Genomic DNA, 12446 nt, shown 5'->3' on the forward strand with positions numbered 1-12446 from the left:
CAGAGTGAACTAAAAGCCACCTGTATTGGCTTACTGCCAGCTTCTCTAACAGAACAGACAATGGCATCCCGATTGTCCTACAGTTCTGGAGAAACTGGCAATGATAGTAGGTTGATCTCCTTGTGAGGGCTGTAATGGACAGTCTGCCCCATGCCTCGCTCCTGTCTGCAGTGTCTTTTGGCGATCTTTGGAATTCCTTCCGGGTGTCACTCCAATGTTATGTTGACAAGCCCTTCATCTTGTGAGTCTTCACATGCTCTTCCCTCTGTGCATAGCTGTCTCTGTGACCAGGGTCCCATGTTTAAAGAACAACAGTCATTGTTAGAGCCCACACTAGGGAGTCACTTTAACTTGTGTCTTAAAAGACCCTGTTTCCGTAGGGTGTCACACTTGGAAGTACTGGGGATTAGTTCTACAACATATCCTTTGTGAACAGCATTCAACACACAAGCTGTTTTACAGTGAGCAAGCCTTGCTGTTAAGACACAGAATTGAGGATTAAAAAACAAATCTCATAAGTTGTGTTAGGGTCACATCATCATTTACATACTGTGGATGCACTGGAAGGAACAGCCCACAGGCAGCTTTTTCTTAGTGCTTTCTTGTGACTATGGAAACTGAAGCCAGGGCCTCGGGTATGCTAGGCTAGTGTTGTGCCACAGAGTTACATTGCCAGTTCAGGCATCCAATTTAAAAGAAAAAATCCTATGCCTATCTCTCTGAATAACATCATGGGTTAATGTTTTAAGCACAGTGACCACCACAGGGGAACATTTCTCACCATAAGAAATTCACAGATTTATCTGAGAAACTTAGTGGTGAATCAAAATCCATTTAACAACTGACCTTGGCAATCTACCCAAGATGAAGATACCATTATTATAATTCTTATAAGTATGTTGCCACCGACTTCTTAATCTCCTCCCAGTGTCTTATGCTATGAACTGATTATCTGAGGTTTTGCAAAGCAGTAAACGAACTGGGAATAGTTGACATAGGGCCAAGCTCCCAGGCTCGGACTCTGTTCTTCTCAGAGCAAGATTTGTTAATCGGTCCAGGAAGGTGCTAAGATGGATGCCTTGTGTAAGGTGATGTAAACACACTACTCTCTCTCCCTCTAGAAACTTAGAATGTGCTAGAAGACACGAGGGAAGGTACAAGAAACTTGAATTTAAGGCAGCATGTGCTCAGTGCATCCGGGGCACTGAGCAAGAAGACTCAGGAAAATGTCATGGCGAGTTTAGCCTTTAAAGTGTCCCTGGAGGAAAGCTGGTGATAAGTAACTAGAGCTGGGACAAAGTCTTCCATGTCACGAGACACAATTAGTAGTAGCATAGAAGCAAGGACAGAGGGATAACAGTCTGGGCTCTGTGTTGTGTGTACACAGACTAGGAAGGTATGGACTAAGGTTTTGGAGTACAGATTTTCCAGTGTCTTAATTCCAAAACAAAGTACCATGGAGTAGCTGGAAATATCTGAGCAATGAGGAGAAAAGCTTTGCTACATGCAACACCTGGGGAATTTTAAAGGCGGGGGGGAGGGCTGTTCTGTATTTAGGTAGGAGAGGATTGCTTCTGATAGGCATTTGTAACCTCCAACCCACACACACACACACACACACACACACACACACACACATATACAGGAACACACCTAAACTAGCACTTAGGAAAAATGAGTAGATTCTCTTGCTGCCCTAGAGAGTATCACAAGAATGCAATTTCTTCTCTTTTTATATTTCCAGATTCGGTTTTAAATGACTTTGTTATGATGCACTGTGTTTTTATGCCAAATACCCAGCTTTGCCCTGCCCTTGTGGCCCAATATCCTTTTGTCATGGTAAGCCTCTACTCTTGGAAACACCTCACATGGGTATGGCCATAGCGACAGTCCACCTCCTGATGGTAAGTCATGGGCTCAGGCAGTATTGTAGCTTTTGGTCTCTTCAGATTCTGAAACGACAGCATTTGCCCAGGTGTAGACAGACATCTGCCCTTTCTTGCCTATGGGTTTTTACTAACTGTGTGAAGTACAAGCCAATTTACCTCACTGTCTTAGTTCATTCTCCCATTGCTGTAGCAGAATCCCCAACACTGGGATCTCTCTCTCTCTCTCTCTCTCTCTCTCTCTCTCTCTCTCTCTCTCTCTCTCTCTCTCTCTCTCTCTCTCTCGTGTTCTTGGGTTCAGTTCATGGGATCTAAAGGATGTAAAGATGTAAAGATGGAAGTCTTAGAATCAAGCTGCTGCATCTGTCAAGGGCCTTGCACTGTGCCATTAAATAACGTAAGCAGAAAGGTAGGCAGGCGCTTACTGACAGTCCCAGAGTTAAGAAGCCACTAGCTCCCTCCCTCAGGTACTAGCCTTGCCCCTCAGAGAGAGACACTAGTCTACCTGAGAGGTCAGTGCTTCCCTGACTAATTCCCCTCTTAAAGATCTTTCCACTCCTTAAAACCTTACAGCGTCAGTCAGATTTCAACCTGAATGTCAGAGAGGACAAACCGCATCCATACCACCTACTCAGGAAGGTGAGGCTTACATTGATCATTTTCATTACATTGCATTGTCTAAGACAAAGATACAATACTTCAAATTCTAATGACAATCTACTAGACAGATCAAAGATTATGTTTGGTTAACAGCAGCTTTTCATAATGGTATGAATCGACCAATTGGTCAGCATTGGTATCGTGAGCATTCAAAATGCTAAACTGAATAAAAGAAGTGAGTTTTGTAAATGAGTTTTACCTCAACTTTGGAGGAGACGTGAAAGTGCATTTTCCAACCTGCTTTGTTTCTAGAGCCACAAACACTTAGACCCCAAAAACACTTTGCCCTTTTTGAGCAGTTAAATATATTCAGAGAGATTGTCTCTTTATTTCCTTTTTTGAGCAACCCAATCAATGTCTCCATGTTTTCCTTTTTCAAAATTATAATTGTCCTGCCTCATTCTCATTTTTCTTGCTCACCCATAATTCTCTTTGAAGTCAAAAGAACGTGTGAGGATAGGAGATTTGAGTTGAATGTATTACTCAGAGGAAGCTGCAAGATTAAGATTTGGGTGTTTATTTGCCTGGAAACTATATTTCCAAGTAATGGGAGCTTAATGAGCCTCACCTATATTATGTATTCTTCCTGGCTCATCTTAAGTTTTCTAAAGTAAAATTAACATATTCAGGATCTCTTCACTCTATACATGCTAATCATTATGAGACCTTTGAGATTTGTTGGAAGAAAAATAAAAACTACTACTGAAATTCAACTTATTATTCTCAGCTGTTAGCGTGCCAGTAATCCTAAATCAGGCGAAACCAAGAGAAAACAAGAGTTCATGTGGCCCTGTTCTCATCTTTATGACTTAAAGCCCCCGCACATAGCTTGTGCTCTTCTCTTCATTTTATCAGCTTCTCCCCCTTAAGAGGGACTAAGAGCGTTCATACTGCTGGCTTGTTTTGAAAACAGTAGCTCCGGACAGAAGGGTCAGAGAAGAGTTGGGGTAGTAGTGATGGTGGTGAAGAGAAGAAGAAAGAAAGCCAACAGCACCAGCAATCCATAGGAGACCAGCTTATCCCAAGTCCGTTCCTTCTCAGCAGAGCCAGGAATGTCCGGATGGCTGGATGGAATTGACAGTGCCCGGTACCTCTAGACTCTTCCTTCCCACTTGGCTCTGTGAGGACTTAGGTTCTCTTCTTCATTCTAGTTTGAATCAGTCCTCTGAGTCTCAGACATTCTTTAAGAGCTTTGAACTACATGCCATCATCTTACCATCAGGAGAGTCTGTTAGTTAGAGTTAGCATTGCTTTGCAAACTTGGCCTTTAAAACTCTTCCCAAACGTTGAGTAGCATTCCCAATGCACCCAGTGTGGTGACAGGGTCATCTGGAATTTATCACTTTGTTCTCTGGAATTTATCACTTGTTCTCTTTATAATTAATTTCTCTAAAAGCTTATTTAAATTTTTTAATGATTCTATAACCTTTAATTATAAAGAACATTTCTTGACGATACATTATCAAGGCCTTGAGGTACAACCAAAAGGCCTTGCTAAAACCAAAATACCTCATAGGACCTCCAACTATACCACACATACTCAGGAGTTTTCCTAATGCATTCTTTAAAAGAAGGAGAAGGAGAAGAAAGAAGAGGGGGAAAGAAGAAGGAAGAGGGGAGGAGGAAAAAGGGGGAGGAGAAGGAAGAGAGGGAGGAAGAGAAAGAGGATGAGAAGGAGGAGGAGGTGGTGGTGGTGGTAGTGATGGTGGTGGTGCTGGTAGTAGTAGGGACCTTATCAGTTTTAATAGTTTCCAGAATGTGCAAGGCACTTAGGGAATCTCATTTGCCTATTTACCTTGAGAGCCCAGGCATATCCCAAAAAACTAATGAAGGGTTTGGCTTGCAGATCAGCCCATGAGGCTCTGGGCCATGGAACAGTCTAGTCACCACTGCTCACTCTTTCTAGTTCAGTGCCCACTAAGTTAACCCTGGAGTTGCAATGAGCTGACCTTGTGTGTCTTAATTGTCCTTGTTTTAATTAGTGTTGCTGCACAAGGCTAGTGGGCGCCACATTGGGCTGCAGAAGCTTAGTTCTTACACTTTAGGAACACAAGATTCAAATGAGAATTGTTCAGTGATGGCTAGAGATAATGTCCTATTCCTGCCACAAGTAAGAAAAGGGCTCTATCCTCAAGGTCATATATGTGCAAGGGCTTCTGTGTTATACACTTTCGACTTTCCTCTCCTCTCAAGGAGATGGCATGGATAGGGCCCATAGGTACCAGCTTTTGTGGTCACAAGTAATGTAAACCAACTATGACTGACTTAAAGAATAAAGTGACCCATTAGAAGGGAATGGACAGCTTGGCAAACTGGGGGATCCCAGTGATCCCAGACCTTAGAAGGGGCCTGAGCAGGCAGCTACTTAAGTCCTTACTGATGAGACAGATGCGCACAAGCCTTCTGGCCCTTGCCTCATTCCCAAATCCTTAGGAATGGGGGGCCTATTTGACCTTGTGATCAGTAGGAATCTTGGGCAGATGGAGATGAAAGAGTTCCCTGTACAGGTTTACAGAGGCAGCTTGACAAGACAGAGAGAGATAGCAGGTGACCCGACAAAACAATAGCAACATGTATGTATGTATGTGTGTCTGTATGTTTGTTTGCATATGTATGTATGCATGTGTGCAAGTATGTGTATATGTCTATGTCTATTGCACCCCATAAGCAGCAGGGATGTTGAATGTGCAGCCAGACAAGCCAGTTGACACCCATGTAAAGAACACAGGGGCACAGGAATGGTAAAGTACATTTTGTGTCTTGGTGGGTTTTGATAAAGTACGGAATGTTTTCAAAGTACTTGACATTTTTTACTTCCATAGCAGCCCTTAAAAAGGAGCAGTCAGTATTTTTTCACTGTTCTTTTTCCAAATCAATAAACTAGGATAATGAGAAATTATGATTTTCTCAGAGAAAGGTAATTACTAGCAGAGAAAGGATCTGAGCCAGAGCCACTGACACCTATTTCTGTCCTTAATCCACATTGTGTGTCTTGTCTAGTTTTTCTTCTAGCATGGAAAACGTGGTAGAACTCAGTTTAACATTAATATATCCTCCCTTTTATGTGCTAATGAGAGAGACTCTATTCACTAGATATGCTTTGGACATGATCTGACCTGATGAATACAAGTTCTTTATAATGAGTCTTAAAGTCATATTTGTTCATTTCCTATACTTTTCATCCCCAGCTTTTTAAACCTTTTTTTTAAAAATCTATATTTAAAATTCAGTTCAATTTTCCTTTAGCTTAAAAAGAAAATTAAAGCTGCCAGCATATAAAACCTTATTCCCCCAGATATAGCTATGGCTAACATTTTGGTATGTATTCTTGTCATCCTTTTTATTACATGTAGATACATACTTTTAAAAAATTCTCATTTCCTTCCCCATTGTGTGTGTCAGTGTGTGTCTGTGTATGTGTGTGTGCTGTGCATGTGTCTGTGTGCATCTGTATGTACATATGTGTGCAGTTGTGTGTGCACATGAATGTATATGGAAGCTAGAAGTAAAACCTTGGGTGCTCTTCCTTAGGACCATCCACCTTGGCTTTTGAAACAGGGTGTCTCACTAGGACACTGGGCTAGCTCATTAGGCCAGGCTGGCTGGCCTGTGAGCCCCAGGGATCCACCCACACTTTGCCTCTCAGCACTGAGTTTACAAGCACACATCACCATGCTTGGCTTTTAAAGGCAGATTCTGGGTGTCAAAGGCAAGTCATCATGCTGTACAACAAGCACTGTATCAGCTCAGCCGTCTGCCCAGCCTGACGTAGTCGTAAATGCAAGGCTGGGACCGTGCATCATTCCGTAGGCTTTTTCACTAACAGGGTTTTATGAACATCTTTCTGTACCGTTGAATATTTTTCTGCCATTTTTTAAAACTATAAACAGAGTTGTCATTTTCACAATGCTTTCCCCGCAAAACTTTTCAATTGGCATAAAAAGGAGAAAGAGAGAAACCCACCGACATCATACCACTGTTAATAGTTTTATGAAAAACCTGCCAGAATTTGGGAGTGGGTACAGAATGTTTTGTTTTCAGTGTTTGGGAGTTCATGTTTTTAACCAAACTGCTCTCCTAGCGTCTTCATTTTCGGCTTTATGATTAAATTCTACCGTAGCCTCCCATTCAGTAAGCCACCACCAAGTTAACCCAGCTTGGAACTTTGATAACCAACCCCTCAATGCTTAGTGTTTGCTGGCTGTTTATTCTCCCAATACTCATTTCCCCAAATATGAGGCCAAAGGGAATGGTGTACCACTTACTTCATGTGACATATAAGAGACATCTAGGCCTAGAGGACCAAGTAAACAGAGAAGTCAGTATAGACTGACAGGAGAGTGTGTTAAGGAACACGGTTCCTTAGTTGCCTGTAGTCCATGTTGCTGCTGATTCCCCAGTGTGCAAGCCATCATAGGGGGCCAGTCTGGTCGTACTTATTGCTTAGCTGCCCTCACAAACAATCTCAAGGCCCCCATGTAGACTGGGCCAGAGAAAATTCAAAGAGACTTTCTGGGCTTCTGAGGAAAAGCATTTGAAACATTTAAGACAGAATATAGGAAGCATACAACCCCAATTACTAGAACCAACCATCTGGGGATTGTACAGGAAGTAAAGAACTCTAGGATAGCCCTGAATGAGTCAGTCACAAAAATGGGGTCTGTGGCGGTATCGTCAGCATTTGGACCAGTGAAGGACTTACCCTGCCAGTAGGTTTTTATGTCAGTGAATACTGGTCTTTGTTCTTTAGGACAGATTCTGATGGAAGCTAAAAGGATCCTAAGTGATAAATGGTTTATATTTAAACATACAGAAATTTAAATACAGCAGTAATTTTGGCTGAATATTTTCTATTAGCATACTAATTTTCCTTGGCTGAGTATCAGGACAAATTTTATGCTTTTGACATGGAAGTAATTTATTTAGTTTCTGAATTAAGAGGAAAAAATGGCATATAGATTCACTACTAAGTTCTAGCTAAAACTGTCTTTTATGTATTTTGATCCTATATAGAAACAAACATAGCAGGCTCTCATCCTAAGAAGACAGCATCTTCATCATCTATAGCCCTGTGAGACTGATCTGGAAATATTGTCGTTATGAGTTGGCTGGGGGTCTCAATAGGGATGCGTATCAAAACCTGCTTTTATTGTAGGTGAAAGATTAATAAAGCAATATTAAGTTCATATTCTTTAGATGAAGTAAACTTTTAGAAACATCCTTTAGATTTATCTTTTTAATGACCTATTTTTATTGTTTTTAATTATGTATATGTGCATGCCTGCACGTAGGTATGTGCAAGTGAGTGTGTGTGCCCATGGAGACTGAAGATGTTGCTTCCTTCTGGAGTTGAAGTTACAGGCTGCTGTAGCTGCCCAGTGTGGGTGCTAAGAACCCAACTTGAGTGCAGCACTCTTAACGCTAACTATTGCTTGAGTTAACACTCTTAACTACTGAGCCATCTCCCCAGTCCCTCTTTAGATTTCTAAGGAAAAATTTGTCAGCTTAAATTTGCCTTAAGCCAAGTCTTACCATTGTGGTCCCTATTGAATTCTGGAAAATGTTTTTCTGTATATGACCATCAGGATACTTCCCCTCTGCAGTCATGGAATTTGAGAATTTCTTTCCAGTAAGGAGATTTTGATTTGTCCATAAGAAAATGATGTTCTGCTTTGAAGAAAACCATCTTGGCAGATAAGCTGCAAAGACCCTCAAAGAAATTTCCTCAGCCTCATAGGGTATGAACTCTTAAACCTGCTTCTTACAATGGGAGAAGTGAGATCATACTTTTTTTTTTTTTAATGTGCTCCCAATTACGCCACCAATGTTCACAGAAACTGTGAACTCTGACAGGATGTTACCCACGGTCATGTCCTATCTATTTGGCTATAACTAAGTTCAGATCCTCCTTTGAAACTTGAAAGGAGAATGCTAAGAAGTTGAAAACAAAAACAAAAACAAAAGAAAAGAATTCTGGAAATCAGTAAAGGAAAAAATGTTCTAAGCAAGAAAGTGGGAGACATGTAAGGAGATTCATGGCACCGCAGACGCTTCTGGAAGCCTGGAGCTAATAGCTGCACATAAACACAGGAGCAGCATCCTGTGCCCCTGGTTTCCAGAGGCAGGGCAGTAAAGAGTACAGCAGCTAAGGTCTAGGGAACACTGCATCTGTTGCAGCAGTAGCCCTCACGTCTTGTTCCCATTAGCCTGCTTCATCCCCACCTTTGAGGGTCAAGGCTCTACACAGACAACAGATTTACCAATGTGAGCCGAGGCTGCCCCATTCTAGAACTTGAGCACTCATTCAGGGAGAGGACAGGAGGGCATTAAACTGCTCCACAAAGGCGTGCAGGATGCAGAGAGGCCCCGGGTCAGAGTGGAAAGAGTAACTGCTCTGAAGCCAGAAGGTCATGTTTAAGATCTGCAGCTTACCAACCACATTATGGGCAATTACGCTTAACCTCCATGAGACCCCTCTGTATAATAGGGGTAATTATCCTTACCCTGCCCACTCCTGGGGTTGTTCTGAAGATCAAATGAGGCTATGTGTGTGAAAGTACATTATAAGCCTTGACATCCCCATTAAATACCGCCATGATGACTGTGCCATCTCGAGGAGTTTGGCATAAGGGAAGGGCTACAAAAGCTTTGTCTCCTCGGTGGGCAGATGACCCCCAAAGTTTGTTTTCAGTCGCAAGCAGAGATCTTGTATGCAAAGCAGGGTTTTCAAAAACAACAACATTGAAGAGTATCAGTCTGAATGTTGATAAGTGTTTTATAAATAGCTGCATAATTAGCATGTACTTACTGCAAAAAGTATACATAATATTTGATTCCCTGTTGTAGGCTGTAATGAATCTGCTGTCTCCACATCCTAGGAGGTTTTCACTTACTTTCCCTGTGATAATTTTAATACATGGCACCATTATTAGCTGAATTAAGAATAAGTAAATGAGCAGTTAAAAAAAATACAGAAAAATTACAGGTGCCTGTGGTGAGTAAGATAATAACTAGGTAAAAATATATGAAATAATTACAGTGTTTGAACGGCAGAGCCGGTATGAGGAAAATGACTCAATAGAATATCAAGCCTGCTGTGGGAGGGTGGGAAGAGTGCAGCCTGCCTTGTGGCCTTCACCTCTCCCCTTTTCAGCTCTCAACACACATGTAGTCTCTCCTCAATCAAAGGACACAACGTTGAACCGACTGGTCCTTGTCCGTGGAGACAGTCTCTCTGAGAGCTTGCCTGTCGTCTTATAGATTCAGTAAACAATAATGAATGTTCCTGTTTAAAAGATGCTCCAGGTATTTTTTGACATCTGTGTAGACTTCCTGTACCTGATAGCATTGAAGTCATTATAAACTTATTTAGAAACAGATATGTGATCTGTGTTTGACATTGTCATGGAGAAGGATCTCAATCATTTGGGTAAAAGTCTGGAGGACTTGTGAAAATTCTTGAATTTTTTTTTTTAAGTACATTTTGGGCTAGCTTTCCAAATTGTGTAATGATTTACAATAGTTAACCAGCCAGTGTTTGAGGACTCTTTTGTGCCCAGTCCCAAAATAATAAACGGAGAGATCTACTATGTCTTTAAAACCTGGACCACCTAACTCTTAAGGGTTCTGACTCAGTGCTCCTGCATGCAATGCAGATTCCTTTAGAGAAAAGGCTCAGGCTGGGACTGGGAGAGTTGGTAAATGTGACATCGGATTAGTCATGATGCCATTGACAGTAATGAATGCAGTGCCAATGGTCTAGTTCAGACATTAGCATGTCTTGCCTCCCTGACTCAGTTTACCCAAGCAGCAGCAGTTGCACTTTTATTTTCTGCATGTTCTTTGTGTACTTTGAGAATTGGGCTCATTTTTCTCCATCTCCAATCAATTCCCCAATGCCCAACAGACTTCTAAATCTACTGTGTAGATAGAGCATGTTTAATAAGGAAGTGAATAGTATATAAAATAAAACATAGCAACATGGACTGGGGGAAAATTGTTGGGGGACTGAGTCCTTGAGTTCCAGTCCCAAGAGTTTCACTGATAAAATCTGGGAAATCATTTAATCTTGTTCTGCCTCCGTTTTCATGATGGAGTTGAAGGAAATGTTATCAAAAGGCTATGAAAACTGACTCCTGCCCCACCTGAAATCAGCTATGTATAAGTAATGAGTTTGGCCATTTAAACTCTGTATTCTCTTACAGACTTTCAACCCTTCTCATGCTTGGAGTAGATTCCTGTGGGAGTGAAACACTCCCCGAAGCTGTATGTCCTGAGAATCTGACTCCAGGACTGGGGAGGTAGCTGAACCAACAAAATGTCTACTGTGCACACACAAGGGCTGAGTTCAGATCCCTAGAACCCATATAAGAAAGCCAGGAATGATTTCTAACTTAGCCAGAAAGGTCAGGATCTCTGGTGTTTGCCGGTCAGACAGTCTAGTCATTCAGTGAGCACTTAGATCCCTGTCTCAAGGGAAATAAATAACAAGATGGTGAGTGACCCAGGAAGACATGTACCACCAACCCCTGGCCTCCACATGGGTATGCACACGAGGCACACAAGCACAGAGGAATCCACACACATGCAGGATGCTGCCTGTGAAGGTGTCTAAGCACTGGAAGGGGAACTTAGCTATAACAGTAATGTTAACCTAACTCAGTTTAGTAAGTATAAACATCTGTGAGAGAAAAGGCCAGAGTTTGAAATAAATCAGTTATTTTCCTATAGGGGGAAAAAATCAGTCCTTAGTTTTCATGAGGAAAGGATGAACATACCTTCTGTTTTCTTCCCTAGTTTTAGTCAGTCCTATCTGCTGGGTGGCTCTGACTAGAGATGACTCTAGGAAATTAGAGATGAGAGGTAGAGAAGAAGAAAAATGAAGGGGAGAAGGAGGAGGGGTGCAAGGAGGAAGAAGAGGACGGTGGTTCCGATGGCAATGACAACAACAAGAGGAATCTCATATTAAGAATTTGCTTGCCTTGGAGCTGGAGAGATGACTCAGCAATTAAGAGCCCTGGCTGCTCTTCCAGAGGACCCAGGTTCAATTCCCAGCACCCACATGACACCTCACAACTGTCTGTAACTCCAGTTCCAGGGGACCTGACACCCTCACTCAGACATATGTGCAGGCAAAACACCTATGCACAGAAAATAAAAATAAGCTTTAAAAATAAAGTAAAAAAAAAATTGCTTTCCAAATGCAATTATTTTTTTACTAATATAAAGCAAAAACACTAGTGTAGAGGCCCTGTCACCACTGTTTGGGACGGTGGGCACAGAAAGAGCCCTGTCTGGATTTGTAAGCCCTGCTATTTCCTTCTGAGGCATTTGGCAGGCACATCTCCTCCCTCAGAACCTTAGTGACTTTTCATCTTTAAAGAAAACCTCCTAGGTTGGTGGGGAACATTCTATGTATGTGCTCGTGTGGGCATGCTGAAGGTGTTTTATAAATGCAAACTTCTACATACTCTTGAAGCATTATCATATTAATCTGCTCAGCAATGTATTCTGTCATTTATTGAAGGCAAAAACCAAACCAAACAACCAAACAAAAAACAACTAGATTCCAGTATCAACAGAGAAGTAGAGAAAAACCTTAGCGCTGGCATGCAGGGATTCTATAGAGCCTGAGGATTAGTCACAGGCGTGCAGCTGACACTGCCCAACCAGCACATGGGCATGCTTCCTCAATTCCAGTAAAGATCACTGGTTAATTAGAATTAAATACCCTTGGTATCAACTTGGTGTTCCAAACTCTTTCGTTGTCATGCAGCTAGGACAGAGTCTCTTCTTTCATTTCAGCATATTATCCAATGCAATATTCCAAGAGATTGGAAGGGCCCAGCTCCACGATATCCCCACCACTGCACACATACTTTATGGAGTGTCTTTATTAAT

General features: G+C 41.8%; 1 protein-coding gene across 6 annotated transcripts in view; it reads left to right on the forward strand.

The window, feature by feature from the left end:
- Nucleotides 1-12446, forward strand: part of Rapgef4 (Rap guanine nucleotide exchange factor 4) — a 293101-nt gene that overhangs the window by 243066 nt on the left and 37589 nt on the right. For all 6 annotated transcript variants that reach the window (XM_031370606.1, XM_031370607.1, XM_031370611.1 and 3 more), the window contains one exon: nt 1745-1823. In XM_031370606.1, coding sequence (XP_031226466.1) covers nt 1745-1823 — 79 coding nt within the window. The remainder of the gene's footprint in view (nt 1-1744; nt 1824-12446) is intronic.

This window comes from Mastomys coucha, unplaced genomic scaffold (assembly GCF_008632895.1).
Source record: "Mastomys coucha isolate ucsf_1 unplaced genomic scaffold, UCSF_Mcou_1 pScaffold15, whole genome shotgun sequence".
Lineage (NCBI taxonomy): Eukaryota > Metazoa > Chordata > Mammalia > Rodentia > Muridae > Mastomys > Mastomys coucha.